At 37.6% G+C, this 23,282-nt stretch overlaps 2 protein-coding genes across 7 annotated transcripts in view; one reads left to right on the plus strand and one right to left on the minus strand.

Moving 5' to 3' along the window:
- The window catches only part of FARP1 (FERM, ARH/RhoGEF and pleckstrin domain protein 1), a 204,506-nt gene extending 202,281 nt beyond the window's left edge, over window positions 1-2,225 (plus strand). For all 5 annotated transcript variants that reach the window (XM_066313468.1, XM_066313463.1, XM_066313464.1 and 2 more), the window contains exon 27: window positions 632-2,225. In XM_066313468.1, the coding sequence (XP_066169565.1) occupies window positions 632-713 (82 nt within the window). In that variant the 3' untranslated portion in view covers window positions 714-2,225. The remainder of the gene's footprint in view (window positions 1-631) is intronic.
- A 3,195-nt stretch (window positions 2,226-5,420) lies between these two features.
- STK24 (serine/threonine kinase 24) overlaps window positions 5,421-23,282 on the minus strand; it is a 52,747-nt gene continuing 34,885 nt past the window's right edge. For both annotated transcript variants that reach the window (XM_066313469.1, XM_066313470.1), the window contains 9 exons: window positions 21,958-22,014; window positions 18,936-19,044; window positions 18,651-18,808; window positions 14,138-14,323; window positions 13,744-13,889; window positions 12,761-12,884; window positions 11,783-11,851; window positions 10,754-10,890; window positions 5,421-8,445 (listed from right to left, as the gene is read on the minus strand). In XM_066313469.1, the coding sequence (XP_066169566.1) occupies window positions 8,409-8,445; window positions 10,754-10,890; window positions 11,783-11,851; window positions 12,761-12,884; window positions 13,744-13,889; window positions 14,138-14,323; window positions 18,651-18,808; window positions 18,936-19,044; window positions 21,958-22,014 (1,023 nt within the window). In that variant the 3' untranslated portion in view covers window positions 5,421-8,408. The remainder of the gene's footprint in view (window positions 8,446-10,753; window positions 10,891-11,782; window positions 11,852-12,760; window positions 12,885-13,743; window positions 13,890-14,137; window positions 14,324-18,650; window positions 18,809-18,935; window positions 19,045-21,957; window positions 22,015-23,282) is intronic.

The following is a 23,282-nucleotide window of genomic DNA, read 5'->3' on the forward strand; positions in this document are numbered from 1 at the left end:
TTACACCTCCCACTGAACTTCAGATACATATAGGCAGCCAGGGAAAAGGCACTACTCCTAATTTGTGGTTTATGATTATTCATACAGGGAACTAATTTACCTCTTTTATATGAAGCACGAACATGTCAAAAATTGTGATGTCTTCATCAAAGAAAGCTGTTCTTAACTTTTAGCCATGTCAGTACAAAACTATAAACATGCAAAGTGTGGGAAAGTGGTGATAAAATAAAAACACAAAATGCCTTTATCAGTTCTAGGAAAAAGAAGCAGAAATTACAGCTAAAGTACTTTTTTTTTCTCTCAAATTAGGAATGGTTGGTCTCAATTGCTCATTGCTTGGACCACTCAGAAAAAAAGATACTTGGTGTCTGCAGAGCTAGTAGAACCACTACTAACTCCATGAGTTTTGGGTCCCAGACCTGCTGTCTGTTCACTCTAAACCTCCTTATAGTTGTGGCAGTTGTCTGGATTCTCTTGCTTTCAGATAGATTTAGGGGTGATGTAGGAAGATGCTCCTGCAGGCACTGAAAATCCAACTGTACAACCAATAGCACAGACCGTATCTGTCAAGAAATTCTGCCCTGGGAATTGACTTTTTTTTGTTTGTGTCTCTTCTGTTGCCTCCTCACAGATGGATGGAAGTGATCCGAAGTGCCACCAGCTCTGCCTCACGCACTCGAGCTCTGAGTCACAAAGAGCCTCACGCCTATTGACGGCTGAATGAGCCGCTGTGTTGATTGTCCAGCAGCTGCTGATTTTCTAGAGGACATTTGAAACTCTTTTTCTCCCTCCAAGTTTAGGAAAACTTACACTTTGGTAAAAGAAGAGAATTAGTATGGTTTTGCAGAAACTTTCACAATTCCTCAGCAAAACTGTTTAAGTTCTCAGTATATACAAACTAGCTTACCATCATCCCAGTGGCTGCGGTTCATTTCATGTCTTGTATTTTGTCATTCTGTGCTGTTTTTAGCTTGTGCCAGTATTAAAATATTGTCCTTATTAGAGTGCCAAATGCCAAAAGACATTTTGTTGCCTCAAAGATTGCACCTAAAAGAACTCCCAGATGACTGAAATCTGAAAACTTTTTCCTCTGAGGCAAACACTATTTTCTTCTCTTTTCATAAAAATATATTATTTTTTTTTTACCATGTTAATCTGTAGACTGCTGGGCTTTTAAATGTAGATGGATTTTCACAGTATAGAATATAATTATATATACAGCAAGCAGTCTAACAGGAATGAGAGAACTTTCAGAGATTTCATGCTTTTTTTCCCAGTCTTTTTACATTTAATCAGCAACAATTTACTCATTTTCTATGTTTAACAAGAAAACAGTTTACAGCTCATTCTCATTTCCCTTTGGGGTCACAAATCCATGTGGTATAAAGAAAGTATAGGGTTCTTATCTAACCATTTTTTTGGTGCAAGTTGACCAAATTGTTCATCTGTTGGCTTTGAAAAGTGAGTACTACTTGCAAGACAAAAAAATTTTTAAATAATCCAGTGCAATATTATTTGGGCTGTTAATGTACTGTGAATGGTTATGTACAAGAAGAAATTAAAGGCTGTGGTGACATTCTGCTGTTTGTTTTACGAACTTGAAAGAAAACCTGTATGCTACAAGAACCGCAGCTATTTGTGATTCATTTGTAGTGTTTTGATAACCGAATTGCTCTAAGCTGGGGGCTACTACTGAAGCCCCAAGTTTTCATCCTGCTTGCTACACATCCCAAATTGACTTCCAGTTTATTGTTGCAATTTCAGTCTCTCCCTCTCTCCCCTGGGGCTCAAGCAGACAGACAGCGACTTACACAACCTGCAGCAGGATTACCCATTTCATGTGCCTGGCTTTAACAGCAGCTGGCACCACATTCTGGGTAAGTTTGGTGGTGTGCTGAGAAGGGTGGCAGCACTGTATCCACAAGGCTTAGACTCTTTCCCTCATGTTTTAAGAAACACTGTCACTAGGGTGATGTAAAACTTCCATTGGCAGAAGTTTGATGTGCTGGTAACACCTATCACCATTACAGGCCTTGGAAGAAGCACGGTGCTAAGCAGAGGGGGGCCTGAAAGTCAGTCTGGGAAATGAAGCTGGCAAAGTTCTAGCCCTGCTTTTTCTCCATCCAGCTACTTGCTTTGTTAATGGCTTGTCTGTATGCAATGTGTAAAATGGCTTCTTACAGCTTTGCTCACAACAAAAGGGAATAAAATACCTCACACCACCACTGTACAGATGCCTGTTTCGAGACAGTAAAGCCTTCTTTCTGTTACCCCCAACCCCAAACATGCCTCTGTCCAGGATGAGGGTGGGCTTTAAACCCCTTAGGACAAGCAGCAGTCCCTGGGGAGGTAGCATGCTGCAGTTGCTGTTTGCCCTCAGCCATTGCCCCTGGCTCTCCATACCAGTGCAATAATCACACCTACCCTGGAGCATTGCCTCTGCTTCAGATGTGCTGAAGGACAAACTTGGAAAGTGGGTAGGAAAGGCCATTTTCCTAGATGCAGGTCCCACTGCCTTGTCCATTCCAAGCCTGTGACCCTGTCCCGTAGTAACATACAGGAATTCCACTGCTTCAGGACTGACCAGGAATGTGAGCAATGATCTGCATAGTGAGAAGAGGCAATAACACAGCACAGATGAACAGCAACTCAGCTGCAGCGTTACTGGTCCAGGAAAACAATGCTGAAAAAGCAACAGCACTTGATGTTGCTGTGAAATAAAAGGTTGCAGACCTGGTCCTGCCAAAAATTGTTAGCGGTATAATAGTACCTTACAAGACAGGGCCCTGCCTCTGCCCTTTAGAATTATTATCTAGAACAGTGAAAAGAGCTTTTGTTAAATGGAAATTATGTTGAGGGCCATGCCCTTAATTTGGCCAAAACTGAGTTCTAACATAGAACCCTGGGGCTTGTTCAATGCTCATTACTTGCTATCTGCTGTGGTAGTTCATTCTGAGCTCTCCAAAGAAATCAAGTAATACCTTTTCTCATTGCCTTACTTTCCAAATTCACCTTGTGTAAAAATGAAACAAAGGCTAAGATACAGTGATATTTATTGTTAATGGCAGAGACCAACCTAGGCTGTGGGTGCAATTTTCAGAGTACCCACGTAATCACCATTTTCACCTTTCTGTATTATTTTTCCTATTAAAAAAAAGTTTAAAACAGGAATTTTTTTTCTTCTCTAGTAGTGTGATTTTTAATTCCTTTTTAAAATGGAACCATGTGAACTGCTGTCACTTATCAGCATTTTTCTAGGTGTCTATTCCCAGGTGTCTAACCTAAAACTGAAATGATAGTAAGAGAGTAAAATCAATTGTCTTGTATCTTGGAAACAGGCCGAGTCCACGTGTGTGAATAAAACTCAATGTACAACCACTTATTTTAACCCTGATTCAGATCATATCACTGCCTGTTCAGCCAGGCAGGGCCTTGCAGGGAGGCAGGGCCACTGTGTGCCAGGTCAGGAGCTATCATTTAACACACCTCTCTCAGCTGCAGGAAAACCTCGAACAGGGCACTCCAGGAGATTTAGTGCTGGTGTTATTACTCACCATGAAATAGTTGCCAGTTTCCAATACTGAACAAATGAAAACAAAACAGGGGCTTTATTGCCTCAGGAGGTTGCACCACAGGCAAAGGGATCAAAAAAGCCTGGACTCCTGTGGTTTATTCAACAAGATTAACCATCTCCACCATTCATCTGCTGTCTAATTTAACCTCTGTTAAGATGTGTTTGATAATATACTTCAAACTTACCTCTTCAGAAGACATCACTGACACCTTAATGCCTTTGTAAATTCAGCTGAAACCAGACAAAAATGACAGACTGAAAGACAAGCCAGCAGGTAAGGGAACACATGCTGTGATTGCAGAAATCTTGATAAAAGTCTCTGACTAAAGAGGAAGTAAAAATTCATTTAGAGACAAAATCAGATGTAATAGCCTACCATTTCATCAGCCAAGAACAAAACAGAGGATCAAGAAAGGGCTGAAAAGCCCAATTTTGCCCATTCTTTCTTTTTGTACAGGACGAATTACATGATCTTAGCCCTCAAAAGCAGTTGCCAACATGCAGGCAGATGCACAACTCAAGTTGCTACAGCACTGATAGGACACTGCCTCTGCCCTGGGGGCACAGGACAGCTGGCAGGGGACAAAATAATGGGCAATGTGCCACATATACGGTTTTTAGCAGTAGAAGATAGTTATGAACTACAACTACAGGCATGCAGCTGTCACACAGTTTGTCACCAGTTAAAGGTGCAATCCTTGCAAGGGGTGAGCAAATGTAATTTCTTATGAGCACTTCCATCTGGGCTGGCAGGATGGAGACTACAAGGTGGGTTTTAAATCACTGCCATCCGCAAGTGCTACAAATTCTGAGCTGATTACCATTAAAAACCAAACTTTCTGCATGTCATTACTGACACGTGGGCAGTAACTGCTCTAGAAACCCACAGAGCATCCCCTCCAGGGAAGGGGCCCTGAATCTCATCTCTCTGACCACTCAGGTGGCAACATCTCATGAAACTTTTCCTTCTTTATTTCTAGGTCATGTAGTTTACAAGAAAGTTTACTGTGTTGGTGTGGAGTGAAATAACTAAAATTTAAATACACAGTTATAAACAAGCAGCAACATTACAGAAAACAAGACACACACTTTAATGGTCTTCTGTAATCATGCATTAAAGGCAGCAGGAAACCCTTGCATACAATTTGTCCATGGCATATGCTCAGTGCAGTCACCAGCATAGCTGCACAACACAAAAAAAGGAAGCAGATTTGTGCTATACCTTTAGCTCCTCCCCAGCAGCTTACAAACCCATTTGCAATTGTCCTGACCCTTGCATTATCAGCACTCTGGATAAATCTTCCAATGATGACATTTTGAAGGCAAAACCACATTTCCTTCAAAGTCAGGTTACTATCTAAAACTATTACTAACTGGTACCAAGCAGTTTAAAAAGTAGTACAGAACATCACATAAAGTAGTGAGAGCTAAAGAAGACATTGCCCAAGTACATTAAAAGCAAATTAAGAGGCAGATGATGGGGGTGCCAGGGTACAGGAGGATGGGAACTCACACTGAGCCAGCTGCTTTGCAGTGAGCTGCCAACACACCCAGCCTCACTTTCCGTGTCCACCCGCCCCTCTTGCACAGTGCTGGCAGAACACACCAGTTATGGCATTCCACAAAAATCAGTTTATCTTCTGTTCCCACAAGATCATACAGAGTGATGGAGCTGCAAAGGAACCAGGGCACTGCAGAGTGAAGTTACTGCATTGTTACTACACCAAAAGCATTCTGTGCACTAGAATCTCATCCTTCAATAAATGTCAGCAACTACAAAGTGCAACTACATGGAAAATTAAAGTAAAAAAATAGATCTGAGAGTTACAAAAAAGCAAGCCTTCAGTTCAAATAACTGATTTTATTGTTTTTAAACAGTGAATTTATTTACTTCCTAATAATGAAATCCCTGACAAATAAGCAGTTCTACTAATTTAAAGGTTTGCATAAATAGGGATAGCTTGTAATTTAGTATAGTCAAGACTGAGTGAAGTACTACCTGCACAGAAAAATCATCAGTGCAACACTGTAACACAGGCATGTCTTAAGCATGAAAAAACCTCTCAAAAATATCAATACACTTCTTTTTCTCTGAGAAACTGAGGTGGTGCTTCTTTCAAATGAAGCTCCTCTTCTGTTACCAATATAGACCTGTTTTTTAAAGCATCAATACTTTTCAATAGCAAATGATTGTACTTCTACATTCAAGATACAGCACACTTCTTTTTTCAGTGAATCTCAGTTTAAGATAGTCTATATTTAAATAATCTGTATATTACATATAAAAATACACATCTCTACCATAAATGAGGTCTTGTCTTCTTCTAAAAGCCCAAGCCTTTTGGCCATCTGCCCTCACCATAAGTCATACTCATCTTAAGCTCTGACACATTCATCTTAAGCAAATTCTGCCACCATCTACTCAGAGAAGTACTTCCTCAGCATACAGTCCTGGAACACAACTAAAATGCAACTCAAATCACATATATATAACTTTTCAAGTGAGTGTTCAAAGAGTGTCACTTAGAATTTAATTCAACTTGCTGATAGAGAAATTCTTGAGATTCAAGCCAGCAGCATAAATTTAACTCCTCCACTATGTCTCACAGTTCTGTGCATCTCCAAGTAAGCTCACTTTAATTTCCAGTCCCTACATTAACAGATGACTAGGGAACAGCTTACACTGATCAATTTATATTTCCAGTGCAAACACACCTGTTGATTTCCTTCTGCAGTCATAGCACCCAGATCTATTGAAGGCTGGATGTTCTCATGTTGAGACATCAACAGGTAAATTTCCTGTTGCACTATATTCTGACGCACTTTTCACAAAAGCAGTGCTAAATTTATTTCCTCAAGCGTGAGCCTATCCATAACACTTAAGAGCACACTAAACAACAGAATTAAAGATATTAATCAAAGTAGAGTTGTAAAACATTGCTCAAACTTTAGCATTGTTCAATTTATTTAAATTCCCTTAGCCATAGAGAAAACCCATTACCTCATTAGGCTGCCAAATGAGTAGTGCCTGAAAGCATAGCCACAAGATGAACACACACCCACATTTCTTCTAACTGTTGTTTCAACCTGGGCAGAAGTTTATTAACTCTGTTAGCAAGACAATGTCCTCTTCCTGTTAAATTCTTAAATTAATAAATTAAGGCTATTAATATGCATAGACTAAGGGCTACCATGGTGATAGAAGTTCTGGAAGGAGACCTCACCAGCTTCTACAATGGTTAGTGTACCTGGGTTTCTTGTACCAAGCCAGGCAGATATGCCTGTACTTTAAAATGTTAATCCTTTCTGTTCCAAAGCTCCCATCTATATATTTTTGAAAAAGTAAATATATAAGTTACCTCACTGTCATGCAAAGCATAAAGTCATCAATTTCTTCATTAGAAGAAGGCAAAAAATGCTCTCTTTGCTACTGGAATAAGAAGTACCTGAATACAGTCTTGGTGAAACCAACCAAGGTAAATCTCAGAGTTATACTGTGGGGGAAAACAAATAGCAGCTATTCAACTAATAACCTAAGCAACTGTGCGTACAACTAATGAATTAGTGTTACTATTTTCAAGATCTATAACACCTGAAGTCAGCTATCTAGAAGCCCTCACAGGAATAGCAGAAATTTCAAAATTCAGCATTTCAAGAAGTAATTTTTCTCTGGAGAGGCAAGCAACAGGACCCAGCTCACAGTACTGGGGCTGTTTTGCAGTCTCGCTGTCCAACATCTGTCAGTTTTGGTAAAGAGATGCACAGACCGAGGCAGCGAGACTGAATATTGAATCTGTGGGTAAATTTTCTTCTATGCTGAAAGACATTTGTTTTAATGATAAAAAGAGGCATGATAAAGAAATACTTGCCAGTGCCTCAGAATCTACACCTTAAGGAGATATTTCAGAATAAATGAAGGGAATAAAAATTTGTGTGGGCACTTAAACACGTTCAAGTGGAAAAAAAGAGACTTGTGTCTCAATTTCACAAACTTCATAAATATCTGTTACTAAAACTGAACTATTTCAGAATTTGTGTTGGCACAATTTGAAACTGAAGATATGAAATAACTTGTTTTCTAAGAAAAACAATAAATTTAAAGCTTTGAGAGACCAGGTGTATGAAATTTAAAACAACTAGAAGTAGTACCATAAATAGAAAGTCACGCTCAGAATATAAGTAAAAAGAAATGCTGGAGAAACAGAATAAATTTGTGTCTGTGCTGAGGTACAAATAGAAGGTTCTATAATACAGGATTAACTCTTTCAATGACAAATACTTCACATACAAAAATCTAACCGAGATTCACTTATCACATAATTCAAACAAAATTATTCATGTAATAAAGGCAAGGCAATACTCAGTTATGGCCTGTCAAATGTTTAACCCACTAACATTATCTACAAAAGCACTTTACCATTTTGTACACAGTGATTCCTTATGCACATTGAAAGGCTTTCTGTTAAAAAATACATTATATACATATCTGTACACAATTCCAACAACCATGTTCCATCTCCCAGTGGAATTCTTAAAGCAAGATACCTGAGGTTTCTCAATATCTTCAATTTCTCTATCACAAACCTAAATATACATTTCAGATTTTACAAAAGGACACCTCCCTGGAATATGTTCATTATCACTTAAAAAAATTAGAACTTTAAGGAGCTGAAAAAGATTGCCTCCATCCAAGAGACTTCATTTTCACTCTTAGGAATGTCCTTCCTCCCAAGAACTTTACAGAGACTGAGAGGCAGAACATGAGGGTACACTTCTTCAATGCAGACACCATGGGATCTCTGCTGTCTCAGGAAAGCCGGAAAAGAAGAGTATATCAGTAGGATGAAGAACTTCCTCCAGCTAGGGAATATCTGAAGAGGAAAAGAAATAGTTACTGTTGCAACTTTTAGCAAGGCATTCAAAGGCATTCTACAAGAAGCAGTGATGAAGTTACTCCATTTTGTGCTGTTGAAGTTCTGGCCTTTTTCCTTGCACAATGACACTCACCACTGCCACCACACGTAAAAGGAAGAGCTGTGGAACTGAACACACCTGTTAAGAGTATCACTGCTTTCCTAACAAACAGCAACAACCTGTGTCCAAGTGAGCAGCACTGAATGATGGAAGAACATTTAGTGATTGTAGCTTTCCTACTTCACAAGTTTACATCAAATCTTTTGAGAATGTTACTGGGCCAGGAAAACTGTATTTCTTGATCTAAGCAGATTCTTATATCATCCAAAGAAATAAGAACACCTTTTAATCATATTAAGTTTCCAGTAACCCTCATGAAACATCTAAGATCAAAACTGGAGGGGGAAGGTAACAGGATTCACTCACATTACTGGGCAGCTATTCTGAGGGTCTCAATTAATTCACTCAGACAAACTTACAAAATCCAGTTCTAACCAGTCATAAGAGGGAATGAAAATGTCATCAGAAACTTGTTGAAAACCTGTCTTCAGTAATTAGCTATCAAGTTGAGAGGATATTGAATGACCTGATGATGTAACAGAGCGTACTTCTTGCAGCACTTGAACAAGAAGGAATTATTTTTTCCGAATTTGACTAGCTCCAAAAAACAGCTTTATCCCCAAGGGATACCCACTAAGCTGTGAAATGATTCAAGCTCCTTTTTAGTGGGAGTTCTTGCTATTCACTCTTTCACTCCCTTTCTGGAGTCATTATCCCATACTAACTGGAATACCATCCCTGAAAAAAACAGAAAGTTCACCCAGATGTGATCCACTGACAAATATTCTCTATGAATAATTCTCTCCTTGAAAGAGAATGAAGTGCCTGCCTTCACTGTTCTAAGACATTACGATCAAGAAAAACAGTAACAGTCTAAGGAAGCAGAACAGAAGGAAGGCAAATGCTAAATAGGTATATAAAGGGTTGTGAAATCTTCCTCATAGGACAAGTGCGATGAATGTTGGTGTCATGACATAACAAGTAAGATCACTTCCAGCATCCCCAAAAATGCCCATGTCTGGGCACTGTCTCCACATGGTCATTTTCAGCCTCAATTGCAGCAGCAAGTCTTTGAGGTTTCCAGTTCCAGGAAGATCCTGTACCAGACTGATAAAAATACAACATTGACATATTAGCTGATGAAAGAGACTGGATTCAATTTTGGAACCACTAATGGAAACAACTGCCAGGATCAAATGAGACAGGACAGGACATCTGGCATTAGAAGTAACCTTCCAGCACTAGAGATGCTGACTGGGCTTCATTTTTAACAACCCATAAAGCAACAAACACAATTGCTTGCAGGTTCCTTGGCATTGGTTTTTACTTAAGGAGAAAATGTCAACCTGGAAATCCTGTGCTTCAACCTCAAAGCTGTGAATTTCTGAACTTTACCAAGCTGTGGTTAGAGACAGTATAAGGAAGACACCTGCTCAGGGTGATCTTTTTCCATGTAGTGGTCCACGATTAATCATTGACATGGAGTTTTTTCTAGTACCAAAGCAATCCAATCTGGCTGCTGTGAGATTCACAACAGCTGCGGGCTCCTAGATTCAAGGTTGCATTTACAGCCTCTTCCAGCAGCAATTCTGATATTTATACCCTTTATCTTTTCTTGTGAAGAATTTAAAGGAACAGAAAATTGAGTATTTGTTCATAATATATTCCTAAGCAAGGCAGTTAGAAAACCTCACTAAATTTGGCTTTTTGAACTAAGGCCAAATATTGGTTTCAGAGGTGGCCTTTCCACCAAAAGGCCACACAAACTGTCTTTAATAAATGAACAAGGAACCACTGACTATGTGAGTGAAAGAAACACAGACCAACTGAATAGTCAATTTACCCACGTGGGTAAAAGAAACTAAGAGTGACAGGTGTTCTCTGCAACACACACACAGACACCAAGAAAGTGTGTGTCCCTGACATGAACTGCAAAGAGAAAAGCCTGTCCAGTCTCATTTGACACACAATAAGCACACCAACAGGATGAACATACACATGTGCTATCACCTGAAGTCAGAAATTAGAACTGCTGATACGATTAGGTTTTTTCCAGTAAGCAAAGACAATTGCACAAACTGCAGACATAAGTGCTTTTCTGCTCCATTAGAAACAGAAATTAATTTATTCAATGTAACATAAGTCAAATATTTATAGAATTAGATTTGCAGCTTTCTGTAAGTCATACTGAAACAGTTTCATTACCTCTGAAGCCTCTGCACAAGGTGAGACACCATGGTGTCTACAAAGCCGGGACAAGCCTCTTCCGCTAAATAAACTGCCTTCCTCAGTTCCTCTATGGAATCTGTGTTACCACCACACATCTCACTCTTCTCTTTTAACTGAAAGGAAACCAGGAAGAAATATATTTAAAAGATATTAATAAATATTTCTATACACAATATAACACAGAAGCTTGTTAGGAAGTGACCACCACAACATCAGCATTTGACTTTCATCATATAACCTCACATACTGAAGACATTTTTCCAAGCAGAACTTTGTCTTTACAGTACTTATCAGGATGTCATTCATCTTCACACGTCTTCAATCTTCAACACATCCTTTTCAGCATGCTCACAGTCAAAAATGACAACAAAGTATCCCAAGAAAAAAAGCAGTATTTACCCATTGCTGTTTGGTTTCAAGATGTGCCTCCTGTAGTTTAGTATCCACACTTGCACACCTATAGCTTATACATATACACTGCAGTAATTTTACCAACTTTTTAAAATTAATCATATCTTCATAAATTCTTCTCTTACCCTTCATATATTCATTTTCAAAGTTGTTTTTAAGTATTTGGGGGGAAGTATAAAAAATATAAAACTCAGAATAGGAACAAAATACAGTTTACAACATCGAAATTCAAAAGTGAAATTCTTGATGGTCTGGTCCACAACTGCATCTTGGAACAGTGAAGAGCTTGAAATTTGTAATAAGATACATACATAAAGTAGTGTCAAAAACAGAATGCTGGAATTCAAACATTTAAACACCATTTTTTTGCCATGTTCATTGCTTTAGGCCAGCATGGCTGATGTTACTACCATGCATATCAAGTATTGTTAGGAGCAAAATACAGATCTCAGAAACAGACATACCAAAGGCACAATTAAAACTTAACACAGCAAGTTCAAAATGGCTAGTAGCAACCTTAGGTGTCATTCATGATATTTTTTATTTCTTTTCAGATAAACCTTGGAATTTTTAAGTTTTAAAGCAATAACTTACCTCTGCAAATAAAGGGGATATAATTGTAGACAGGCATTGGGATAGAGGCCTCTTTGGGATATCCTTTTCCTTTAAAGAAAAAAAAAAATCTGACCATTTTTATTTCAGAAAAAAAAGTATCCTCATTGTATTACAATAAAGACCAAGTGTAGTTCCAACATGCTACACTTTATGAAAGCTGTTTCCATATTTGGAAAAAGTTCTGCAACATACTATTCAAAAGCACTGTGCAAAAATAGAGGCTGAATTAAAATGTAAGACTTCAGCACCTCAAATGCATACAAGCTCAAAACTAGAAGGAAAAAACCCAAACGAACCACAAACCAAAACCACCAAACTCCCCCAATCCTACTGACCATGAACTAAATCATGGACATGGTGATATTGACTAGGTTCATCCCATATGATATAATACTTTTCTAGTATTTTTTCTTGTATTTCTCCAGAATTTCCAGAGACAGGACAGCAACCACCTGCTCTGGCCACACTGCAGAAAATATAATGGAGCAGTTCCTAAACATCCCTTATTCTAAGTTGTTGGGGTTTGGGGGTTTTTGTTTGTTTGGCTACAGACACATTCTATTCTTTGTTAGACTGTAGTCTTTTTCCTTAAAAGACCAAAATGCCTTCTCCAAAACTCCAGCCTAGATTTGCACTGTACTGGTTTTACCTTACTATACAGAATGAAGATTTTAAAAATACAATTTGCCTAGACTTCCTCCAGTGGCTGAATTTCACAAACTAGAGAAATGTTTTGGTACATATTTTGTCAGCTACAAAAAAGGATACACTAACAGAATGCCCAAACTTCAAGACTTACTGAGAAAGTTTTGTGAAAGCTGTAGAAAATACATTTTTAGCAAAAGTTCTGGAAGTTCCACAATATAAATGCTTTTACAGGCATGAAATAAAACCACCTCACTAAAATATTAGAGCAAGAATCATCTCGTTGTATTATAAAGTCATTATTTTGAGCACCTTATTTCTTTGTAACTCCAAAGGCTGGGCTGCTCCGTTCTCTAGATTCTTGGGGTCTTTTTCTCTTATTGTAAAGATCCACTCTTCTGAATCACTCCCACCTGAAGCCTGACCATCTGCTTCACTTCAAGAGAAAGGAAAATAAATAAATTTTTATTATCTACAACTTAATGCTGATGTTCATTCAATATACACACTAAATATAAAAACCACATTAAAGACCAAGATCAGGATTCTATTGAGCAGGCCACTACATATAAAGACCAGTGTGAAAACTAAGGTAACTTCTCTTTTGGGTAAATTTAAAAAATTAAACCAAGATACTTGATCAAATGTAAGGAAGTGAGTAAATACAGACTTAAAACATTTTCCCAAGTCACATTAACAAGTCACATGAAGTGTTTTATTGCTATCTGGAAACTGGCTTTAGCAGAGTGCCTCTAATCATTAGGGGAAACGGAGGGAATTAGAAAACTTATTTAACTTTTCCTGCCTAGAAAAATAGCTAAGACACTGGAACTGTGGTCATTGGAAGGCATGAAGCCGTTAATACTGTAAAGAAATACACAGCTGTAATGTCATCCAAGAAATAACCTGATGCTTGCCATTAGCATTTGGCCTGGAATTGCAGAGAATAGTTGTGTTTTCTTTGCTATGAGATATGTAATCCATGTGTGAATAAGTTGTGGCAATCTCTTCACTTGAATTTCATTTGCACGGTGTTACTGAGGCCAAAACAGCTGGTCTCTAGGAAGAACCTTGGACCCTACATAAAAGAGAAGGTAGCACAGAATATGGGCAAGAAGAGGTTCTCAGTGACTGTTACTTGTATGAAATCCCTGGCAATACTAAAATTAAGACTGCACTCATTTACTAAGGCCACTAAGCTGAAAAGCTGCAAATAACATAACACAGGAATATATGTGCTAAAAATAAGTCCTTGGCTCCTCACAAAGGACATTTTATAGACTCATCAAACTTACGTATCTGAGTCATCGGAACTGGAGTCATCATGACTTTGCTCAGCCTTCCATCTCTTGTGCCTGTCAATGAGGTCAGCCAAGTAAGATGTTTTCTTGGAGTTGCGTAAAATGAATTTGTGTTTTAAAAGCTCTTTTGCAGTAGGTCTCTTAAAAGAAAAGAAGAGAGAGTTGGAGGTTTTTTTACCGTGTTTGAGAGTGTTGAGTGACTCACTACAAAAACAAAGACATGCAGAGTGTAGTCTTGATACAAATGAGATTATAAATATATACAGTATCTAAAAATATACCTGTCACTTATGTCACACTGTATCAGAGAAGCTGAATGACACTTATTCATGCAATTTGTGTAAAGCAGTCAAATTCTCTACTACACATCGACAAACGTGAAACTCACAAAGCTTGGGTCCTTGTTTAAGCAGGCTTCGACAAATTCTTTGAGGGATTTACTGAAGTTTCCTTCCAGCGTTGGTGGATTGTTCTTAGGAATGAGGAACAAAACTTTCATTGGATGTAATTCTGAATGAGGTGGCTCTCCTTTTGCAAGTTCTATGGCTGTTATGCCTAATGACCAGATATCTGCCTGTAAGAAAGAATGCTTTTAAGATTAGATCGGAGAAAGAAAACAACAGTGTTGGCTTGCTACTCTAGTTTAACCAGCAACGCACATCTGCTTGCTCATACCGTCCCCTGGTGGAATGGGGGAGGAAGAGAATTTGAAGGGGGTAAAGGGGAGAAAACTTGTGGGTTATGAACAGTTTAATAATTGAAAAAAATAGCAATAATAAAAAATTGTAATGAAAAAGAAAATAACAAAGAGAGAGAACTAACACCCGAGAAAGGCGAGTCATGTAAGTGGAAACAGCTGCTCCCCAACAACAGAAAGATGCTCAAGCCAGTCCCTGAGCAGCAGACCCCAGCCCACCTTCCCCCTCACTCCATTGCTGAAGAAAGCTATATGGTGTGGAATATCCCTCTGGCCAGCTGGGATCAACGGTCCTGAGTCCCCTCCCAGCTCCTTGTGCATCCCCCAGCCTGCTCACTGCTGGGTGAAAAGCAGAAGAGGTCTTGACTCTGGGCAAGCACTGCTCAGCAATGATGAAAACATCCCTGAGTTATCAACACTTGCAGCACAAACCCAAAACACAGCCACCATACCAGCTACTGTGGAGACAATTAATTTTGCCCCAACAAAACCACCACATTTGTAGATTTTTAAGCTTTATTGTAAATAACTTCATGTGTAAATTAGTTTTGTTATCGTTGTTTTATTTGATTAGCCACATAGCCCAGCAAACAGAGTTTCTTGGTTGTCTCCACTCTTCAGTATAAAAGTTCTACTACGTAGAGTTTAATTTTTAAAAAAATCAATTCTGCTACACCAAAAAGCAATGGCAGAGTTGTTATAAACTAGCATTTTATCTACCATATTCAAGTACACTATGTAAATATGGGGTAAGTCTAAAATATTTACATAAAATAAAATGTTTTAACTTTCACAGGATTTTTCCTCAACATAAATTAGGTAGTACAACCAGCAGATATTTAATACATCAGAATATAACTTCCCTGGGGTTTAATGCTGGTTTTATACATCATTCTTATTCACAGACTAGAGAAATGCAGTCTTGAACAGTAATATTCAGCTTTTTGGTCTAAGTAGCCTCTGAAAGTTTTCACCATCAAAACTCTTTCTAGGGAATGCTGTCTCCCTTGATACAAATCCTGTTGCAAATCTGCCTGAAGAAATGTGAAGTAATGCATTATAATTCTCTTATGTTTTGCTGAAATCACAGACCCAAAAGTCAAGAGAATAGATAATGCATCTGTTAGAAAGGTAAAAGAAAAAATTTTTCACAGAAATGTCTGGTCCAAGGACAAGATACCAATTAAAAATATTTATGTTTGTTGTTTTTCTGCTTCTTTTTAAGTCAAAGCAGAACAAAGACTTATTCACAGGAAAAATCTGACATGAGCTGTCTGGTTTTACTCCCAAACAGAGGAGTTGGAATTTTGCTCTGCTGTAAACAGATGTATTTCCAGGTACTGGATAGAGCAGAGATTTCATTTATCACTGCTGTCTTCACTAAGTACCCCTCAACGCCACCTGTGTCAGCCCCACGGATTCTCATGGTTATCATTGACTGACGTGCACACATCCATTCCACTACCACAGCCATAGTGCCTGGCCAGAAACAAGCTCCTCCTTCCTTCTTCAGACAATATCCCACTGTTATGAGCTTAGTTACTTAATTTTGCAAGTGAGAATGAAAAAAAAAAAACACAGTCAATTAGCATACCATCAAATTTATGAAATGCCATTTTGTTAATCCATGTTACAGAACAGTTCCTGAGCATAAAGAATTACATAAGCACATGAGCACCAAGTTTCATTTATCTTAATAAGAGCATTATCAGCAAAGCTCTCCTCAAGCCTAATTGTGAGTAACTTCCCTCTAGCAGGAAAGCTTTTCTTGGTTACAAAAGAAAAATGTCACCTGTGAAGATGAGTTTTCATGTTAACAACTGAGCATTATTACTTCCAATTTATTCAGAATTTCAGTTTCTCAAGAGTGAAGTGTTAAAGCCACATAAATGGATGGATTTTCTTCTGCCAGACTTTCAGCCACAAGTGGACCATGTGTATATACAAGTATAAACATCAAATTTACATGTGTATGAGTGCATAGATATCCACTTGCACACCCACATATGTAGATAAATACTTTCTTCTTTCTAATGCATTTATAACTCTACTGCTAGTGACCTTCTTCTACAAAAATGAACAAAAAGAGTGCAGCAAACCATGGCTGCATACTAGATTCTTTTAAGTCCAAGTTTTGGAAGCTCATTCCTGTTGAAAACATCAAAAATAACTCCTCCCATATTCCTCTGGAACCATATCCTCCCCTTTCACATATAAGAAAGGAAGTACCAATAGCATGTGTATCCAATTAGGCATTTCTAGGATGCACTTGATTGTGACAATGAAACCCAATCCAAGCACAAACAGTTCTCTAAATGGAGAGGGGTAAGCATGACCTCAGGACATGGTGACACTACATTAAGTTTTATCACATGTAGTGATTTTTAGAGTTTCAAATCTTGAACAAAAATTCTTCTTCCAAGTTCACATGACAGACAGCAAGTCACTGGTAACTATTATTTTCTGCAGTACTGCCATAAGCCCTTCCTCTTCTAATCTAATGAGTCTGGCTTTCAAGTCCTTGTAAGTCAAAGAAAGCAGGCTACGCATAAGAGAAAGCCGTTTTCAAATTAAATATCTATTTTTTACAGTACAAGTTTTATAGTAGAAAGAACAGAGAACTAGATATATGATAAAAGAAGCATGTTAAGAAAACATGTTTTCAGATAAGACAGGAATCAAAACAGGAAGCAGAAGCACAGCCAAAAACTAGAGCCCATTCAAGCTTTTATTGGGAATCCCTCATCCAGTATCCAAGACTCTTATGTCCATGTGACATTGCAGACTGAAACAGCCAGAATGGAAAACGTAAGGCAAAGACAAATCATACTTTGTCCAAGTGATGGTCATTCCCAGGAGCCAAACTTCAGAAAGCCAAAAAAACCCAACCCCAACCAACCAAAACCAACAGACAAACTAAAAATCCCCCATGAAAACACACAAAGGGAAAAAAACCACCAACCACCATTAAAAAAAGTCTACTCAATTTTAAATTGAGATTTTGGGGTCATTTAAGCTTCTACAGGCTCTACAGTGTTTTGCTTGTTATAGCCTCTTTGCACAAAGATAGCAAATAGGGAATTAAGCAATACTAAAGCCTAGACGAAAGTCAGATTTGGCAAGTGGAAAAAAACATCCCAACCTATCTCATCACATGGAGATCTGGCCAATCAACAAATCCCTACAGGGAAATCAGAGGGGATGGGCAAGGAAGATGAGCTCAGGGGAGAACACAAGGAAATACTGCTAATTCTCATAAAGGGCACTGATCTTAACACAAGTTGGGCTTGAAGGTGATCTTTGTTTCAGACCTTCAGCTGCAGCAGTGGGTTGGGCTAAGAGCTTTTCCTGATAACATGGGTGTCATGCCATGTGGGGCAGAGAGAAGGCAGGAGCAGCAAAGGGCTGTATATGTACCTCAAACAAACAGAAGCATAAAAACCAAGTAACCAACACAGTGAATTTTGAAAAAAGCAACAGGTTTGAGCTGGCTTTAATGGGCATATTCCTTCCTGGCAAGTAGGGACATGCAATGCTATACTGGTGAGAATAGGGAGAACAGTAATGGAACCACATTTCTGTTGTGACCCAACTATGTATTACAATTGATATATCGTGCTTGTCCTGAGATTTCAGTATGCTGATGTGCCACTCTGCTAAATCAAAATCATGTATAGATAAGAGAAATTTGGTATTAAATATTAACACCTCTTAAATGACAAATCTGAAAGAACATAGTCAGAGTAGCACAGACCCACACAGCACATTCTGCCAGAGATGAGTAACAGCCCTTTCAAACAACACTTTCACATCCACCAAATCCATATTCTTCAACTGTGTTGCTGCCTTTTTTTTTTTCCTAAAAACAAGTGGAAGAATATTAACATTTTGTATATATTTGCACTCTTCTACTTTGAAACAGCCAAAAATACTCATCAATAGAGTGGGATAAAAGATGATGGAATGTACTCGTGAATACAGCATAATTTCTTGCCATCTGGATTGTCTTAATAAACTAGGAAACTTAAACTCTGGATACAAATTAGGAGATCTTTTCTCACCAAGAGCTTTTAGATGATAGGTGTCACCTGAACACACCCTCATGTGGACACAGCCAAAGTTATTAGCTGTGTTCTGAAGACCAACCTATGCAATTCAAGCTAGATAAAGGAAAGGACTTTGGTAGAGCCTGGAAGTACCTTACCTTTGAATCATATGCTGATTGCTTTATCACTTCAGGTGCCATCCAAAATGGTGTTCCCACAAAGGTGTTCCTCTTTATCTGTGTATCTGTTAGCTGTCCAGCTACTCCAAAATCTGCCAGTTTTACTTCTCCTTGTTCAGACAGCAATACATTAGCAGCTGGAATAAAGAAGAAGAAATACCAGAAATTAAGATATTTGACACCATTTGACCATGTATGGGGGCTCATTTCAGATTGCATGAGTTCTTATGATATTCTTTCATGATAAATAATAAAATAATTTACCTTTAATATCTCTGTGGATTTTCTTTTCTGAATGCAAGTAATCAAGTCCTTTGAGTATCTCCCTCAATATTGTAGCAATTTGAGTTTCATCAAGTGAGCCAGGTTCTAACTAGGAGATGCAAGAAATGTTTGGATATGTATGAAAAAGGGACAAACAGAGAACAGAAATAACACTGTGACTATAAAAAGAAATTATTACTTCTGTCACCCCTCAAAACTTCCAATTTTTTGACTTCATAACATGAGACAAAACAGAATATTCTTTTTAAAAACACGTGGTTCTAAACTAAATGGCCTAATGAACAACAGGCCAAGAAATGATTTATCCAAAATATTATGTAAAATTTGTTAAAGGTGCCATAAATACAGTGTCTCAAGTTATCGCTTTGTAGTTAGGTCATAGATATACTATGCCCTTGAAAAGCATCTGATTGTTAACATTACACTGAACTTAAATGTGCAACTCCACAGACCCTGTGTGGACCTAAATCTCAAAGCCTGAGCAAGAAGCATTCAAGGTACTACATCAGTACATCACTACATCACAAGGTACTATGACTACGTGGACTGGATTTTGACAAACTCTCTAAATCACAACTCAAACTAATAGGCTGAGAGAACATTACATATTTTAAAATGTTAACAATTTTCATGTTATACTGGAAGAATAAATTTGCTGATTGTTAAAAGATTCCAAATAATTCTTCTTATGAGAAGAATCAGTAGTGTTAGATGATCCCAAAGATCTTTACATCTGATAAAATTCTAAGAGTGAGAATAACAGAGGAAAGGTCACTACCCAGAGGGACTCCTTAAACAATAAGGGCATCTCAAGACAGACACTGAAACTTTGTGTCCACCAGTTAGTACTGGAAATATTCTACTATTCTAGTTTACTCCATGATAGCATTCACTGAAGCACAATCAAAAAGTTGTACCTCTAAAGCTTCATTCTGTAAGAAGGAAAGCATTTCAGAAAAGGATTTTCAGATAAAAATTAAAAATAGTACATCCCTCAGAAATCCTCCTGCATAGCAACAGAGGTAATATTTCATGTAACAAAGACAATGCATTTGCTTTATCTTTGCAGCTTTAGTTACAATCTTACTTGCTTTTCCTTAGCTCTGATAATACACAATATTACCACTACCTGAAACTCACAAAGACATTCTCAAAGCTTTGCTCCAGCCAGACTGCAAGCACCGGTTTGAGACTTGGTAACATGACACAGCACATCCAATGGAGGAAAACCTCTTATGTCAGATTCAGCCCACCTTAATAAGGAGGAATTACTGAAAACAGAGTCAATCTGAGAATACTGGCACTTGTCACGAACTTGAACTATTGTTACCTCAGTCACAAACTTGAACTATACTCAAAGTTTGAACAAAAATGTATATGCAGTGGCATTATATGTACTTTTTCTTGTGAGGTGGGATTTTGAAATCCAGTGCATATTCAAGTACAGAAAAGACCAAGCTAGTATGACATGTCTGCACTCTGAACATGGAATTCAAGGCTCCTGGTAATTCTTGCCTCAAGTATGAAACTGTGGCAAAGCATGCCAGATTCGAGTTGAGAACCATAATGTGCATGTTAGAACTAGGAGCACATGCACCAGAACATAAACTGAAAATTAATGAAGCACACAAAAGGTGCTTCATAGACACTTAAATGATGTTTTCAGTTCTGTGGTGCAATTTCCTCAATAACATTTTAAGATGTCAACAAAGACTTTTTACTATTTCTAGACAACAAACTTAGAGAATAAACACATAGTCATCACACAAGTGAAATTTGCATGATGAAAAAAAGGAATAAAATATGGTAACATGTTTTTATTCTCCTCTTTTGTACCATACCAAGAAAGTAATAGCTAATTTATAAAAGTAAACACGATTTCTAATGGCTTTTCTGTCAGGAAGGAAAAAAAAAGCAATCATAACAATAAATAAACAAACAACTTTATGATATCTTTATGGGGAACATCATGAACTTTTACACAACCACAGAACTCCTAACAGATGTGGAGGCTAAAGGTATAAATGGGTTCAAAAATACACAATTGTGGGAACTCCACATTTAATACCTACTCTTGTCTTCCGGCAGAATCCCTCTACAGTGACCTTGTTCCTTTTGCTCTTTCCTCAAGCATTTATCAGTTACTCAATTTGACTCCAAATTCTGCTACAAAAACATTCTGCCTCAATTTGTATAACCATTTTCACATACTGAAAACATGCATTATGACTATTTCTATAATAGCAAATGTCCTCTATACTCACTATTATAGTGAGTATCCACAATAAACATAATAAGGTGTGTCATTTGGGAGGAACCCTGGGTGCTTTTTAATAGCTAAAGTGAATGTCACCCAGCCACAGAAAACATGATCTGCACTGATCTCTTCATATTCCAGTTCAAGCCTGGGTACTCCATCCCATGTGCAGAATGAGGCACTTGGCTCTTGTTAAATTTCATGCTTGGTGATTGCACAGCCCTTTGGTCTATCCAGAGCTCCCTGCAAGGCCTCTCTACCCTCCATGGAGTCCAGAGCTTCTCCTATTTCTCTGATGTATTATTTTTAATACCAGCCTAAACTGTATTTCTGTCTGTTTAGACTTCAGAAAGACATCAAACAGGGAATATTTTGTTTATTTGTTTGGAGGAGAGGGTGGTGAGGAAGATACATTAAAATGTATAAACTAAGAAGAGTTGTGGTGGCCGAATTAAGAGATACAAAAAACTATTTTCAGGCATTAGTGCTCTCTGGCTAACAGCAGATTAGCATTCTAAGATGTTCATATCCTGCTTCCAATATTATGTTGCTTAGTTCCCTTCTATTTACACAAATAATCAGTCATGCCTCATAGAAAATAACATTTTTCTGGCATCGACAAACACTTTTCTCCTTTACTGAAAGGAACATTGCCACAGCCAAAAGTGATCTATTATAATTTCCAGAATTATAAGATAAGAAAATAATTATATGAAGTAACAAAAAAAGGTATCATTTACTTACTAGATCAAGAGCAGAGCCTCCACCCAGATATTCCATTATTATCCATAATTTTGTATCCTGCAAAGCAACAACAAAAAATGTTTTAAGGTTTAAAAAAAGGAAAGAAAAAGAAAGAAGTAGTAACATTAACTTAAGTTAATGAGACCTGTTCCATTCTTTTTGCTGAAGAAATTATCTGTAGTTTTGAAACACCACTAACATTTAGCTGTTCCTCAAAAGTATCTTTGGATTATTTACTCAAGAGTCTGTGCATGGAGAAGAATGCATTTTCATTTTAAAATTCCAATTACGAACATTCCAAACATCAATAGTGTTACATATAACATATTTCCTTTCCTTAGAAAATATTATCTCGATTTTGTTGATCATTATTATTTGTACAGACACCTCAAAATATTTTCTTTAGTAAGCTTTACTCCTGTCTAGTTTAAATTGAAATAGAATTTATTCTTCATTTTTCTGCATTGTTTCATTTTCTTGAACAGCCAGGTTTTCTCCACTAATGCTTATGCATCTGATATATGGTATAGAATTTTGCACCATTGTGTTCAATAAAGAAGAAGCAAAGTAGTAATAAAGATTGTTTAAGATTACTATAACAATTTACTAGCTGCACCTAAAAAAAGAAAAGCAAACAACAACATCAAGCTACTATAATCCTAAAGAAAATCTTGGTACATATTACAGGACTGTTTAACACAAAATATACAAAACACTCTGCTAAGAAAGAGACTGGACCATCTAATTTATTTCCACTGTTTGCAGCATCTTTTTCCCAAACACACTAAGAGAAGCTGTTAGTCCAGCTTTTCCTTGCAGTACCAGCCTTAATACACACAATAAAGCAAAGCCACAAATCTACTACATAGGTATTCAAATGAAATTGCACAAAATACACTGGTGGCTTAGTTTTTATGATTATCAATTTGTTTTAAGCTTTGCCAGTTTCACCTCTATCGTATGCACCAAATTTTCACAAGATCTTTAGCATAATAATATAGATATCTCTCAGAGCAAGGAGCACATAAATAGCAACAATATTCATTTACTTTATCTGACAGAATAAAACTTCACATAAAAATAATGGCTCACAGCCATTTTTATCTACGTGGATACATTCAAAGTTTTAGGAAAGTAGTAAACATATTGCAGGACATAACTTTGTCTGAATGCTCTGAGGGATTCCAATTTTAGTCCTTAGGACTCACTTAAATCTTTTAGTCATTATTATATCTATAGCTCACTACATCCACCCTCTCTCTACACTCAGAATGCACCTGCTGTAGGTAAATGTTCATTTTTCCTACCTCCAGTTACACATACCT

The sequence above is a fragment of the Sylvia atricapilla genome, chromosome 2, assembly GCF_009819655.1.
Source record: "Sylvia atricapilla isolate bSylAtr1 chromosome 2, bSylAtr1.pri, whole genome shotgun sequence".
Taxonomy (NCBI): domain Eukaryota; kingdom Metazoa; phylum Chordata; class Aves; order Passeriformes; family Sylviidae; genus Sylvia; species Sylvia atricapilla.